Here is a 16,051-nt window from a genome sequence, read left to right on the forward strand (position 1 = left end):
GAAATTGGCTTAAATGGCTAGTGGTAGGGGAATTTACCACTTTCTGAGGACCCGGCTTCATTCTCAAACCACTGTAAGCATTATTCGTGTTTGGATCATCTTGGTTTTAAAAAACAACCCTCTTTTGTTTTATGTTATACTGGTTTCTTGTTATATGATGACCATTGATTTCCAGTTAGCAGTTTCATACACGTCATATGTATATACATCATGTGTTTCCTTATCTTTATATGTTATTTACTGGTTGCTGCAATCACTTACAACTTATATAAAATTTAGGCCCCTCCAGTTTTGTCTACTCTAACTACAAACAAGGAACAAGATGCTTCTGCCATCAAGTCCCTGAGAGAAATAGCACTCCTTGGAGCAGGTGTTTCAGGGCTTCTGAGTTTCACAACAGTATCAGCTGCTGATGAGGCTGAACATGGTCTTGAGTCTCCAAGCTACCCCTGGTCCCACCAAGGCATTCTTAGTTCATATGACCATGCTTCGTAAGTTTGTTTTCTAACCATCTTTTGTTTACCTTCGTTTTATAGTTACTTTATTTGTAGTCTCTAGTATTGGACTGCATATGGAAATCAAAACTGAGTCGAATCTGGTCAATAAATAGAATACAGATGGTTCCATATTCTACCTTATGGATGCATGTTATTATTTTCTGTGTAATGGTGTTATGTTGTCAAACTTAGATTACATGTCTATGTTTTATCTTAACAGTTTCGTGTGGTTCGTCTTCTTGTTACTTGTTAGTTTTGAATAATCTGATATCTTTAGAATTTAGTGCTGAAATATCGATGCCAGTGGAATGTTTTAAACAGGGCAAGATAGGCGGGCTGGGTAACGGGTTATTTATAATAGGGGTGTGCATGAAACCAAAAAGACTGAAATAACCGAACCCAAACAAAAACCGACGTTTTGGTTTATGTTTCTGTAAAAATTGAATTTTCGGTTTGGTTTCAGTTTTGCATGTAGTCAAAACTAAAAAACTGTACCGCACCGAATTTATCTACTTTATATTTTGAATGTTAAGTAATGTACTTTATGTTTTGATTGTTAAGTTATTTATAAGAGTTTAATAAGTTATTCAACCCAATTTTTTTTGCCAAAATTTTGGTTGTTAATTAATCATTAATCAACAAAAGGATTTAGACCAAATTCATTATTGTGAGCCAGTTTTTAATTCAAGCTCCAAATAACAGAATGAAAAAATCGAACAGCTCTCCAAAACTAAATAACCGAGTTTTTGGTTTGCTTTTAGTTTAAAACCGACCCATGCACACCCGTAATTCACAATATGGGTCAGGTCTAGTTGACCCACAAAGACGTTTTTTTGTTCATTTTATAACTTTTAAATGCATTATCTTTTATCACATAACATATTATAGTAATAATCTTAATCTTTGAGTAAAACAGTTTTGAAGGTTGTACGCATTTTTAAAATAGACATCGGTGAGGTTGACTTCTTTCATTTCTAGCTAATTTTATATAATACACAAAACTGGATTGACCCATTAACAAGTAAGCGGGATGAAATGACCACCCATTGAAATTGACATCTTATTTTAATCAGGATCCGACGTGGTCACCAAGTGTACACGCAAGTTTGTGCATCGTGCCATTCAATGGGTTTGGTTTCATACCGTGACTTGGTGGGCGTTGCATACACAGAAGAGGAAACGAAAGCTATGGCTGCGGAAATCGAGGTTGTTGACGGTCCTAATGACGAGGGTGAGATGGTCACCCGCCCGGGCAAACTCAGTGACCGATTCCCTCAACCATATGCTAACGAGCAAGCCGCTAGATTCGCTAATGGCGGGGCCTACCCTCCTGACTTGAGCCTTATCACCAAAGTAAGCATGAGTTCATGTCATGCTTTAACTATTCAAGGGTATTATTATCATTCCAAGTTTCAATAAGTTTATACATTTTGTTCTTCCAGGCTCGTCACAATGGACAAAACTACGTCTTTGCACTTCTGACTGGTTACCGTGATCCTCCCGCTGGTGTTTCGGTCAGTAGCGAATCTTACACTGTATTTTATTACGGTTTTTCTCAGTCGTCATAATAGTAAACCTATAATTTATTGCAGATCAGGGAGGGTCTGCATTATAATCCTTATTTTCCCGGTGGTGCTATTGCAATGCCTAAAATGCTTAATGATGGTGCAGTTGAGTATGAAGATGGCACTCCTGCAACGGAGGCTCAGGTTTGATACATGGCTAAAATACCATTGATAATAATCAAGCTAAAAATGTGTTACTTTTTTTTTGATAATGTCTGATCTAAAGGTGTAATATTTGAAAAGTATGTATGAAATCCGTAATTTGGATGAACCACAGTGACCATTCGTGTAAGTTGTTTTTCAATATATGTATTTTGAAAGTTAATAATTGTTTTTATTTAATTTCTGCAGATGGGAAAAGATATTGTGTCGTTTTTAAGCTGGGCTGCTGAACCAGAAATGGAAGAAAGGAAACTGGTACGTGCCCTCAAAGGAATACTTGTAATTTTAAATCGTGTAGAATAATGATATTGATTTTGGGTTGGTTTTGCAGATGGGATTCAAGTGGATATTTGTACTGTCACTAGCTCTGCTTCAAGCTGCATATTATAGGCGTTTGAGGTGGTCGGTTCTCAAGTCCCGCAAGCTTGTTCTTGATGTGGTCAACTAGAATTTCTCTCGGTCAAAGGTTTGTGACAAGACTTTGAATGAGAAATAATTGTTTTATGTATGAAAGAAGCTGTGTTTTTGTTTATTTGTTTTGTAACTTGAAAGCAAGGAATAAGGGAGTCATTTTGAAGTTGTTTATTTATTTTAGAAATATTTGCAACCAAAGCCATCATCATTAGTTGCTTTTCATCTTTTTAAAATAATGGTATCCATCAACTGTCAACATATTTGGTTTTTGCAAAAAGTTCAAAACAGTTGGAAACCGTTGTGTATGGATTTTCTTTTTCTATTTTCCTTTAGTTTTTAACAAATTATATATGAAATATAGTGGGATGAGTATAAATAATAAAAAAAAATCTATAGGGTGAGTTGAAAGTTTTTTTTATCTGTTTGTATACATAAGCCACCACGCCTGCGACCAATGCAACCATTGTCTCCCACTTCCGCCCTAGGGAGGTGGTGTTTTGAGCCCCCTTCCGACGTTGAGCCCCCCTTGCCAACGTGGCAAGGGCATCACATTACATCCACAACACTTGGTCTTGCTATATATTTTAATCAACAAATGGTGTTTAATAAACACTTTCATGGGTATGTCCCTAAGCTGTTTGATGAAACGCATGAATGGTTTAGTTATCTTTTGGTACGCAAGAATGGCACGTGGAATGGAATGGATTATTATGAGAGAATGAAAAAAGTAATTGGTTGGTCGATGAAATGAAATCAACGATTTCACAAGAAATGTCGTTCCATTAAAATCATTCATTCCCACTCCCATTTTTTTTTTTAATTTCGTTTCACCTTATTTTCTCGGTGCCATCACCTGACTACCATCGTTGCCGCCACCACCATTGCTGCTGCCACTACCACTATCACCACCACCAGCGCCATCGTCATTGCCATTTTTTATTTTGGTAAATTATCTTTATTTTAAGATAGAGGTATTTTTGTCATTTGTATTTTATTTCTGCTTCTTTTTGTGTCACTGAAATAACATACATTCCATTCTTATAGGTTAACCAAACAAGACAAAGGATTAGTAATGATCTATTTTACTCCCTTGTTCATCCCATTTCCTTGTCGATTCCATTCCCACTCCAATCTATTATCTCATACCAAAATACCCTAAAATGATAATTAAAAAGAAGTTGTAACGAATAAAGATGGAACACAAGTGAACATAAGAACAAATCATCAATCCTTGCAAATATGGAATTGGGTGTGTCACAATTAACAAAAAACAGTAGTTCTTCAACTACAACAGAATCAACTTCTACAATCATGAATAATTTTTCTGGACAACGAAAACGAGTGCAAGTGTGGATAAAGATTCATGCTTTATTCATAAATGTCTTCTCTCACAAAAGTGGGTATTGTGATTAAACTGAATATATGTAGAGTAGGATTCACAACTGTCTTCTATTATTTTACATATGAATATATTTTTACACACACACGCACGCGCAAAATGAAGTAAAAATGAACTGAAGGAAGATGTGGAACTTCTGCAAGCAAGTTTCTTGACTGATTCCATGACCATTTTCCTTTTAACAATCTTTCAACATGTATATTTACTTTTAAGAGATCTTTAATGGATCCCCCCTATGCAAAACTACTGATAAACCCCCCGTTCGTATGTTTTTATATTTCAAGAGAAGAACTCATAGTCTTTGGCTTCAACAATGATCTGCCTTAATCCCCCAATAGGTGAAACAATCATCAAAGATACTCCTAGTATGATACAAACCTGGAATATATGAACACGTGTCAGTCGACATAAGAAAATGACTTGTTGGATGTTATATATGTTGCATACCCAATTGGTAATCCAAGATAAGCTCCACTTGTTTGGTTTATAGATTGTAAGCCACATGATGCAAGGTAACTAAAACCATCAACAACACAAGATCACAAATAAATACCATACATCTCATGATATATAAAAAGAATAATAAGTATGTGACAAGTAAGAACTCGAGTTATTTACAAAGTATGTCGTCGGGGCGAATGCAAATCCGCCAAAGAAACCAAGAAGTCCACCGAAGAAAGGGAAGCAAATGCCAATGAACATTGTTAATGCTGTTGCCAAAGAAAGAATCTTTAATTAAGAGTCGACGCTTACGGCCCGTTTGATTATGAACGGGTCGATTTTGATAATGTCATATGTTAAACAGGCCAAATCACTAACTAGAAAATTAGATTTCTGTTGTGATGACATAGGTGTTTTTGTAACCGCGCTTAAAGCATTAGTTATGGAGGTGCAAAAATCTGTTTCTAGGCCCAAATCGGCTCAGTTGGGTCAACAACAGTCAATACCAGGCTCTTGCCAAGCTGGGTCGGGTTGGAACCAGTTTTTAACCTAAAGTTAAACCATGTGTAACCGGTTCGGGTCACAACCCCAGTTTCAAAGTATAGAGTTAAAACACATAAATCTGCACGAACGAAAATAACAAGGTTAATAAATAAATAAATAAATAAATAAATAAATGTAAGAAACTTTGGATTGGTTTGGCATAGATAGATTATAAACCTGATAGCTTCCAATAACATGGATAACAACAAACAAATTAGCCATAGCTATGAGCCATGTAGGCTTCTCTAAACTGATGAGAATATTGTCCGAAACCTGGTTTCCAAACACATAATATCCTATAACCATAACTGGAAAATAGCAAATGGCGACTACAATATAAGCAACGACGACTCCTTTCCACATTGGACCCTTCGAGGGCTTCTCGGGTGTTGAAGGAATCGTGGCTTGAATTTCCAACACCACGTTGTGACCCGCGAATGCAAATGCCACGTTACCCAATGCACTAAAGAAGTTAAACACTGCATCTGCTGTGCTGTTTGATTTAATTCTGTAGTCCACGTTTGGCTGCACGCCCTTGGTCACAGACGCGGACCATGCAATTGTAGAGTAACTGCATCACATGATTACTAGTATTAGTACATATATATCATTTGGCTTGTTTCTCTTAAATATGTGGACAAACTTTTGTGTAACGTGATATGGTATTTGGGCACTTATGTGCCTGTAATTCGTTCTACATTACAACCAACTTAAACAAGAGTCCATTTAGCCAAAAACTAGTTGTTGACAGGATTCATGGCACATAATACTGAATTCTATGCCACTTGGCATAAATGTGTGTACTCAGTAAAAGATATTTGAGGTCAAGTACTAGCGCGGAACTACATACACGTGTCACAATTTGATTGTGCCACTCTAAGCCACTTGGCTCAAAAGTGGTAATTGGTTGTCATGGTCATATTGCTAACTTAAACTTAAAAAGAAAAGGTCAAGATCATTTTGATAAAAGGGAAAATTACTCGAATATCCATTTGATTATTGACTTTAAAATAGCCCTTAAGACTTTTTTATTACTCAAATATCATTTGACTTTATTTAGTTAAGAAAAATAGCTTCAGATGAAAATCTACGGGGCCAGACCGCGCCATGTTAAATTTACTGCGCGCGTCAAAAGGATCCAGTTTGTCATGTCAGATTGAAATCCGATACGCCAAACTTAAATATGTTAGGTTAAAATGAGACTTAGTGCACCTGGATTAATCGGTAATTTTATTATGTCAAGGCTATTTTGTAAATTATCTCTGTCAGAATGACTATTTTGTTAATTTTCCCTTGGTAAAACAATTTGGTCAAATATGTGTTTTTGTGATCCGCCTAACCCAACCCGACCCATTTTTATAAAGAACAGGTCAGAAGCGCATAGAACCTTAGAGACATGACGGCTGCAGCCAACGACACACCCGAAATGGAATTAAAATTCAGGAGATGCGAAAGCACGAAATGGACCGAAGCAAAGATGATGATAAAGTAAGTTGGCTTTATGTCTTTACACTTGTCATCACAAACCAAATCATGAAACTTTTTCAAAGACTTCCCTCCAGTAACCATATACACAATATTCGCCCCGACTTCAACGATGAGCTGCTGCGGGACCACAATGTAAAGACCAAGTTTTTCCCAAACGCGTGCTGGCCGAGCTCATGGTAGCGATCAAAGCGCTTTCCAGGCACCATTTCATGCATTTCAACCATTTGCCATAGAGTGTAGAGTGTTACAACCCATGATATTACTAGTACTGATACACCGGGACCCCTGAAGTTAATATTAATTCAAAACAATATATAGTTTATAAAATATCTTTTATGTATTGAAATTAAAGATGGAAAGAAAAATCATGGACAATAACTGACCAGCCAAGCTCGGACAAAGCATACGGGAGGCTGAGAACACCGGCTCCAACCATGGCAGTGACATTGTGGAAGGCGGAGTACCACCATTTGGCGTTGCGGGATGAGGTGACCAGGAGCCATTCGTCGATGGCTCGCTCGCGATCGGTTCGGTTGTCAACCTGAGATGATCATAAAGATTTGAATAATAAAATATGTATAATATATGTAATAAGAACGAACAAGAGTTAAAAACTACCAAGGGAGTTGTTAATGTCATATTGTTTAAAGATAAGAAATATATGATGGAATTAGATGTGGTTTTGTTTTGTACGTGAACAATGAAACCAAACACCTTATAATTAATGGGTGGTTCATGTGTCTACGTCTACTCACATTTGTATAGAAAAAACGTGAGAAACCTCACTTTTCCATTGCATCAACATCAATATCAGCCTTGTTGGATTTTTCTTATATCGTCATCAATTTTTATTATTATTATTATTATTATTTTTTAATATCAACGAATTATGGTAAATGGTTGGACCCACAAATATCTTCTTCATAATTTGAGATATATAAATTACATAGAAAATTAATTATGTAAAGGAAGTTTTAAACGTGTGGGAAAAAAATTTGCGCGTGTGATTCATCTATTTTATATTATATTTACTGTTGGTGTTAGGTGTTTTTATCTCTTAACAATAACACGAATTGGTATATACACTTCGTGTTTTTTAAGTTGTAGCATGTGAAACTCATTAGTTAATTTTCTGGAGCTAATAATCAAGCAATATGGATTCATATAGGGATTTTTGAGAATTCATTTGCGGTTAGCCATGACCTGGGTATTATAAACTTTTTATTTAGGAAGAGGTAATCACATTTGCTCACTTTTAGTAGCAGTGGACGTAGCATGCGAATCGACTTTCTGTTTATGAGGGGAGATGATAGGCAATGGTGGAGAGACTTCAAGGTTATACCAGGGGAGACAGCATCGGCCCAACACCATTTGCGGGTGACAACAGGCATTGATGTTATCCAACCGATGCCGGCATTTGTTTTTATGGTTTCGATCGATGTAACATATTTTGTTTCCTTTTAAATATAAGGCATTGAGATGAAAATATTCTTCATTAATTTTCTCCCAAAATTCACTCTTTTTGACCCCAAGATTTACTCCTTTTGACCTCACTGATTATAGGTCATTTATATTGTTATTTCCTTTTATAAGATTCTTTTTCTTGTATTTATATTTGCATTGTAATATTGATGATGTACTAAAAAAAATATAATCAATAACAATACAATCTTGATTCCACTAAAATTTAGATGGTATCAGAGCAGGATCACAAACTGCTCCATCAACAAAACCTTAGCAGCCATTAGGCTTGCCACAGCCTTCATAAAACATTGTCATGGCAGAAAGATACTGCGAACGTGATGAATGGGTGATAGATTCGGGATCAACCGAGCATATCACATATAAAGCCGAGATCCTCCGAAACAGAACCAAAAACCGATTTGAACCCTCAGTGGTGATTCCTAACGGGAACGCCATACCCGTTGAAGGAAGAGGAGAATGTGTATTACCAGGAGGGACGGAAATAAAAAACATTCTACACGTTCCTAAATTCACTTGCAATCTATTATCAGTTAGTCGTTTGAGTAATGACCTTCAGTCAACAATAACCTTTTTTCCAGATTTTTGTGTTATGCAGAAACTTCACACGAGGAACTTGATTGGTGCGGGTAAATGCAAAAGTGGTCTATACCGTATGGGGATGATTGGTAAAGAAAGAAGAGCCATGATGAGGACTATTGACACTTGGCACAAAAGATTAGGGCACGCTTCCGGTGAAAGGTTATCTCAAATTGACTTTCTTAGTAGTACATCTTTTAATAAAACTTGTGACTCTTGTTCAAGAGCAAAACACGCAAAACAACCCTTTCCCATTGGTGGCATCAAGACTAGTAGTTGCTTTGAACTTTTACACTGTGACATTTGGGGAAAATATCGGTTCCCTTCCTATTCAGGGGCAAGGTATTTTTTAACCATCATTGATGATTTTAGTCGGTCCGTTTGGGTGTTTTTACTAAAATTCAAACATCAAGCAAGCCAGTGTTGATAAACTTTCACAAAATGATTCACACCCAATTTGGAAAATTGGTAAAAAGAATTAGGTGTGACAATGGTGGGGAGTTTATATCCAATGAAATGCTAAATTTTATAGTGAACAAGGAATTCTTCTTGAAACCACTTGTCCACACACCCCACAACAAAACGGGGTTGTGGAACGAAAACATAGACACATAATTGAAACCGCTCGAGCATTAAGATTTGAAGCCAACTTGCCTAAACTTTTTTGGGGCGAGTGTGTCTTAACTGCCACATACATCATTAACCGATTGCCTTCCACGGCAATTGACAACAAAACCCCTTATGAAATCCTTTTTAATCAAAAGCCCGATTACAACTTCATGAGAACCTTCGGTTGTTTGATTTATTATAGTAGCAACGAGACCAAAGGCGATAAATTTGAAGAAAGGGGAAGGCCGGGTGTTTTTTTACCCGCCAAGGATCAAAGGTTATAAAATATATGACATTCAAAACAAGAAAATCATTATTTCAAGACATGTGAAGTTCCATGAAAGTAATTTCCCTTTTGACAAAATCAACAGTGGCCAAATAGAAGATGATTTATTTGATCCCATTCTTGATAAAACCCATTACGAAGATGAAAGAGCACCTGATCAAAACAATTCGGTTGGGCTTGAACAAAGCCCAAACAATGAACAACTTGCACCATCACTTGAAGAAAGCCTTGAAAGCAATCATTCTGGCCTACCTGATTCAAATGAGGTTTGCGGGCCTGATCTAGGTCCAAGTGTTGAATCTAGCACAAACAAAGAATAAGCTGAATTATTTGGGCCAGACCCAATAACCGAACCTTCAAACCTAGTTGATGAGAGCAACACTACTTCAGCAATTGAACAATCTGTTACAAGCCAAGAACAATTCACTCGTGTAAAACGAGTCAAAACGGAACCAAACCGGTTCGAAGATTTTGTTGTTCGCCTCCCCCCTTCGGTAGACCATGCTCAAACCGCACCAACTCAAGAGTCCTCAACGGTATATCCCTTGGCCAATTTTGTCTCATACAAAAAGTTTTCTAATACTCATAAGGCTTTCTTAGCGGCCATCGACTCGATCGATGAGCCAAAATTCTTTCATCAGGCTATCAAAAATGAGAAATGGAAGGAGGCAATGAAAAGAGAAATTAAAGCTCTCGAAGAAAATGGAACGTGGACCCTCGAAAAACTACCAGAGGGAAAACGAGCCATTGATTCCAAGTGGGTATATAAAGTAAAATACAAACCAAACGGTGAGGTTGAACGATACAATGCACGACTCGTCGCCAAGGGCTTCAACCAAATGGCAGGAGTTGACTATCATGACACGTTTGCTCCAGTCGCGAAGCTAGTCACGGTTAGAATCATTTTAGCCATAGCAGTAAAGAAGGATTGGTTCATCCACCAACTCGATTTGAACAATGCCTTTTTACATGGTGATTTAAATGAAGAGGCGTACATGAAGATTCCTCAAGGTTTTTCTAAAGAGGGAGAAACACGAGTTTGCCGATTATGAAAATCGCTTTATGGGCTTAAACAAGCCTCACGGAATTGGTACCAAAAATTCACCAATGCTCTTCTTAGTTTCGGCTATATTCAATCAAAGGTAGACTACTCCCTCTTCATCTATCGGCATGGGCAAATCTTTGTTGCGGCACTTATCTATGTAGATGATGTGGTTATCGTGGGCAACAACGAAGGCAAGATACAAGACACCAAAAACAAGCTTGACAATCTTTTTAGCATAAAAGATCTTGGAAATCTCAAGTATTTTCTTGGTATAGAAGTTTCCCGTACCACCGAAGGGCTTGTTTTGAGTCAACGAAAGTATATTCTAGACATTCTTGAAGATAGTGATTTACAAGGGTGTAGGCCAAGTTCTTTCCCGTTTGAACAAAACCTTAAACTTAACAAAAGTGAAAGTGAACCAAAAGTTGATGTCGGACAATTTTGTCTATTGGTAGGAAGATTACTTTATTTACAAGCCACTCGACCCGACATTGCTTACTCGGTTAACATCCTAAGCCAGTTTGTGGCTGATCCAAGAAAACCCCATTTAGAAGCGGCTCATCGAGTGCTACGTTACCTAAAAGCCACACCCGGGCAAGGAGTTCTTCTCCCTTGAGAAGGAGGGTGCAATCTCACAGCTTATTGTGATTCAGATTGGCTTGGATGTCCGTACACGCGTAAATCTCGAACCGGCTATTTTCTTTTGTTAGGTTGATTACCGATCTCTTGGAAAACAAAGAAATAGTCTGTTGTTTCTCGCTCTTCGGCCGAGGCAGAATATCGGTCAATGGCCTCTACAGTAAGCGAGATCCTATGGGTTCGTTGGCTTTTGAAGGACTTCGGAGTGTTTTTGACCAAACCGACTCCTCTTTTTGTGATAACCAAGCGGCCCGCCACATTGCCAATAATCCGGTCTTCCACGAACGTACCAAACATGTAGAGATGGATTGTTACTTTGTACGAGAAAGAGTAGACAGTCAAGAAATCAAACCTCACTACATTGACACCAAAATGCAAATTGCGGATATTTTCACCAAAGGCTTGGGATCTCAACAACTTAAGTTTCTTCTCGACAAGTTGGGCACTCGAAACTTATATGCTCCAACTTGAGGGAGAATATTGAGATGAAAATATTCTTCATTAATTTTCTCCCAAAATTCACTCTTTTTGACCTCACTGATTATAAGCCATTTATATTGTTATTTCCTTTTATAAGATTCCTTTTCTTGTATTTATATTTGCATTGTAATATTGATGATGTACCAAAAAAAATATAATCAATAACAATACAATCTTGATTCCACTAAAATTTAGATAAGGTTTTACAAAACTCTTAATAGATTGTTGCGCCACGAAGAAAGATTTCTACGTTTAACTAGAAAACTTTTTTCAAAACCAAAGCGCTGTTACATGGGGAGATCGATTTTGACTAGGTTTTTTTTACTCTTAAATTACGATTTAGACTAGTTTTTTTCACTCTTAGATAAATCACATACTTATTTATTAACAATCATGTGACTTGAACCCACATCTAGGGGTGAGCAATTCACGGTCCGGAACCGCCAAAACCGGGGAACTAAGTGAACCGCTAGATCCGAACTGTATTATTGTCTTTTGGGCCTGATTCCGGTTCTTAAATTTGGGTGAAAACGGTTCCTGGTTCGGTTCCATTTATAGAACCGCTAGAACCGGGTTAGGTTTCAACTTTGAATATTATATTTAAAATCATATATATTTAGTAGGCTTTCCAACTACCATGTACTAGCGACCATCCACGTTCTCACTTTTCACGGTTATATACAATCTCTTAACGATAATCATCTTCCACTGCCCTAAATCTGTTTTAAGATATAATTGTTTTCTGTAATATTTTGAGTCATTCTAATCTATTCTCAATCCCCTCTATTAAAACATAATATGTTGATATGATAATGTTTTATTTTACGGATTATAACTTGTTTCTTGCACCTTCTAATAGTTTATATTAAGATGTTTAATTGAAAACCAGTTCCGGCAATAACCGTTTACACAAGAACCATTTAAGTCGGATCTAAACCGGACCGGAACCGTTAAAATACGGTCCGATTCCGGTTCTTATATTTAGCATTTAATGGTTCCCGTTCAGTTCCATTTCAATTCGGTTCTGAACCGTTACACAACCATACCCACATCCTTGTAAAGGCCTTTGAGGGTCTTGAATTCTAGATACAAGTAGTTGGGGTCTCCTATATCATTTATTTATTTTTAATTATTTTAAAGATAATATATTATATAAAAAATAAATAGCAAAACGCTAGAAAAAGAAGAAAGTTACATATACCGTAACAATAATGGGTTCTACTACTATACCAAAGAAAAGAACAATCAAATATCATTAAAAATCGTTTGTTTATTGTATGATTCTTCTTAAATACCTAGTTGTTTATGTATCTATTATATCATTTATTAATTGATTAATGATAATATTTCGATATTTGATATGATGGTATCTTAATTGCTTCAATCTTACATTCAACAGGAATATCCTTTTGGGGCCAACAAGTCAATAATGCCAGCCTGGTCTTTACGTTTCGTGAGTGTAATTTTTGTAACGCATGTGTTTTTGCTTGTCAAATAATAACTTATCAATTTAAAATCATAGAAAAGAAAAATCAAAAGTCATTTGAATAATTCAATACTTGTTAGACAATGTACTTGGATATATACGAGTATTTAGGTTTTGTTAAAGAAGTATATCAGAATTAGGGGTTGTAGAAAAAGAAATGTTTGCTGTGTGGGTATAGTTGAGTTTAAATCAATTTGGCCCCGAGTTTCTAATGATCTGATTTGAGTTGGCTTGGCTTGTTATGTTCAATCTGACTTTGAAACTGAGCTCGTATTCGGTATTCAACTCGAGTGAATTCACTCGTTTACTTTGAATTAGGGTGATTTTATGCAACATTTTCTAGACCGGACCGTTCGGCTGGTCCGACCGGTTGAACCGGGACTCGGTCACCCGACCAGTCCGGTTTATGCAGTTTGTTCGTTCTTAATTGGCCGGTTCGAACTGGTTTTCTACAGGATTTTTTTTTATTTTAACATTTTTTAACCTTGTCTGTCATTCCTAGACAAAATTTGTTCGATCGGTCAAAATGGTTTCCCTATCCGATTCATTGTACGATCCAGTTATGAAAACATTGATTTTATGTTTCTATACAAGACAAGTATAAAATAATAAGTTGACAAATGACATATCAAAATTTAAAAAGTACAAAATTACCTATATACAAGAACATCAAGGATAGATCGAGTTTAATCCAAAGAAGCTACCATCACCTTGAGTAATGTTTACACGAATTACAGGCAAGCTCTTGTCAAGCTAATTACAAACAAGAGCTAGTTGGACAACCTTAATTACTCAATTATTATGTCCTTTTACATGATATAATAACAACAATTTGTATTGTATTATATAGCTATTAAATAATCAAAAGTCATCACTTGTTTATTTATTAAAGAAATAATAATAATAATATTTCTTTAGACTTGTATTAAGAAATTTTCATTTTGTAGGGGAGTCAATAAATGGGGTGGCTGCTACCGGTTTGGATGTTCTAAATGCGTTACCCAAATACTCACGACACGGAACCAAAAATAATATAATTAATTAATTTATAAATGACAAAACGTCTTTAAACTTGCCTAATTCAAATTCAGGATGCTAATACGCAAACAAAACTATTGTGATTGCTTTCATTTTGTAATTACATAAATTTAACAAATAATAGTATTCACGTGTTTGTCAAACTCAAGGAAGACTATGTGTTATAGTTTAACTAGCAACATCGACAATTAGCTTTAACTAGTCCACCATTTAACAAGCACAGTATGGGTTAACTAGATCTTAAAAAAATGATTGGTTGTTAGTGAGGTTGGACCTCCACCTTTTGAGCCCTTTGGGCGTCATCAAAATAATTTGGGTGTTGTGGTATCTTGAAGGTTTAGTTGATGATGTGGAGGTCCCCACACCCTAATGCCACCTTCACAACACCCGGTCTAAAGGTTTAGTCTTCCTAGATGGCTTAATGAATCATAATTAAGTGTCAAGTTAAAGTATTTCGTGTGTATACGAAATTATAAGAAAACAAAATTTCTACAAAGATAAGGGTATGTGAAAACCAAGTGAAAATCTATATCTAAAACAAGCCAAATGAATAACTCTATATAGGTGTTAGAAAATGAAGAAACACGGATTCGATCCCCTAGAATGGGTCCTGGATCCAATGAGTCCACAGAGTAAAATACGATAACTACTAACACAATATGAGCACAACTTCCCAAAGTCCAATAACCAGAACCTGCAAAACAGACACCGTGAGTCTCGTTACAGGAAGAGCAAGGTGGGGGGTTTTCTTGTAACCACCCTCCGGCGTGAGAATCAGTAACGTTCGTAGTGAAGAGAGTACTGAAGTAAAGTAGACTAAGTATCTTCAGAATACAAGTGAGTGAATGTGAATGAATACCTCGTGCAGGTTGACAAGGTATTTATTGCTGAAGGAGGTAGGAAGGTGATTGGGCTAGCTGTCCTCTTCTAAAAGATCTTCATAACTGTCTGGACGCGTGTCCTCTTATGATAGGTTGAGCTATACGTCCCATATGCATGGGTATAACAACCTGGACATGCGTCACCTAATGATAGGACGAATTGCACCCTGGCCAAGTGCACGGTTATAACAAACTGGCCAGGTGTCCTTCTTTCATTGGTGGGCAAGTCACTTACTCCTCAAGTAACAATCGTGGACGTTCTTCTAGAGTGTAGTTAGTTATTGATAGCTATCTAATTGGCATTGCCCTCCGGTCATATTGGCGGACCAATGTCTTGTCCTGCGAATGACTTCTGAGGGTACTAGGATGCTTCCGCGCATGGTATGAGGACGTTCTTCCTCTTCCGTGATATGCGGGTGATCCATATGTCCCGCGGGTGATATGTGAGAGGCTCCTTTATGACCCGCGGGTGGTACTTAAGGGTATTTTGGTCTTTTTGGTACCCTACCTCTATAAGTCCCCCAGTCCAGTGTTTCTTTCGTGTGAAGTCTTTATGTGGATGAAATTCTGGACTTAATGTATTTCAGGGGTTTTTGGATTTTGAAGTTGGGTAGAAAATATCTTCTGTTGGTAATCATGAAAAATAACAAGTTGACCACTCGTAGGCACGTGAACAGATGATGGGACGTTCATGCCGGCTGTCACTGTACCTGACTGCGCTGCTTTTCTCTTTTTCGAACTTCCCGCGTGACGTGACGATTGGTGATTAGGCGATGAGTTTCTCTCTCCACTGTTCATATCCCATCACATTAATTGCGATGGGTATAAAAGGGAGAGAAATCTTCTAATCGAAGTTTTATCGCCTTTATTTTCTAATTTCCTTCTTTGCTTTCTTTCTGATAAAGCATTGAACTTTCTCATATACCCTTTTACCAAATTCTTCTGCAATGCCTAACGTTCAAACTAAAGTTGACGAGGTAGAAATTTCATGGGACTACTCAGAATTCGAGAGACTGT

The 16,051-nt window shown here is 37.0% G+C and overlaps 1 protein-coding gene and 1 pseudogene across 2 annotated transcripts; one reads left to right on the forward strand and one right to left on the reverse strand.

The window, feature by feature from the left end:
• LOC143582076 (cytochrome c1-2, heme protein, mitochondrial-like) lies at nt 1–2,811 on the forward strand. The gene is made up of 7 exons (XM_077064723.1): nt 1–73; nt 280–491; nt 1,571–1,850; nt 1,940–2,011; nt 2,090–2,206; nt 2,414–2,479; nt 2,556–2,811. Exons 1-7 carry the CDS (start codon nt 14–16, stop codon nt 2,670–2,672), a joined length of 924 nt encoding a protein of 307 aa, XP_076920838.1. The 5' UTR covers nt 1–13; the 3' UTR covers nt 2,673–2,811.
• Nucleotides 2,812–4,088: 1,277 nt separating this feature from the next.
• Nucleotides 4,089–7,215, reverse strand: LOC143582078 (lysine histidine transporter 1-like; annotated as a pseudogene). The gene is made up of 7 exons (XR_013143922.1): nt 7,125–7,215; nt 6,893–7,050; nt 6,409–6,794; nt 5,166–5,592; nt 4,656–4,871; nt 4,485–4,553; nt 4,089–4,415 (listed from the first exon to the last, which is right to left on the reverse strand). The product of XR_013143922.1 is annotated as a lysine histidine transporter 1-like (transcript).
• Nucleotides 7,216–16,051: the final 8,836 nt, after the last annotated feature.

The sequence above is a fragment of the Bidens hawaiensis genome, unplaced genomic scaffold (assembly GCF_021521415.1).
Source record: "Bidens hawaiensis isolate Kalapana, Puna unplaced genomic scaffold, B.hawaiensis_p1.1 tig00031440_1, whole genome shotgun sequence".
NCBI lineage: Eukaryota > Viridiplantae > Streptophyta > Magnoliopsida > Asterales > Asteraceae > Bidens > Bidens hawaiensis.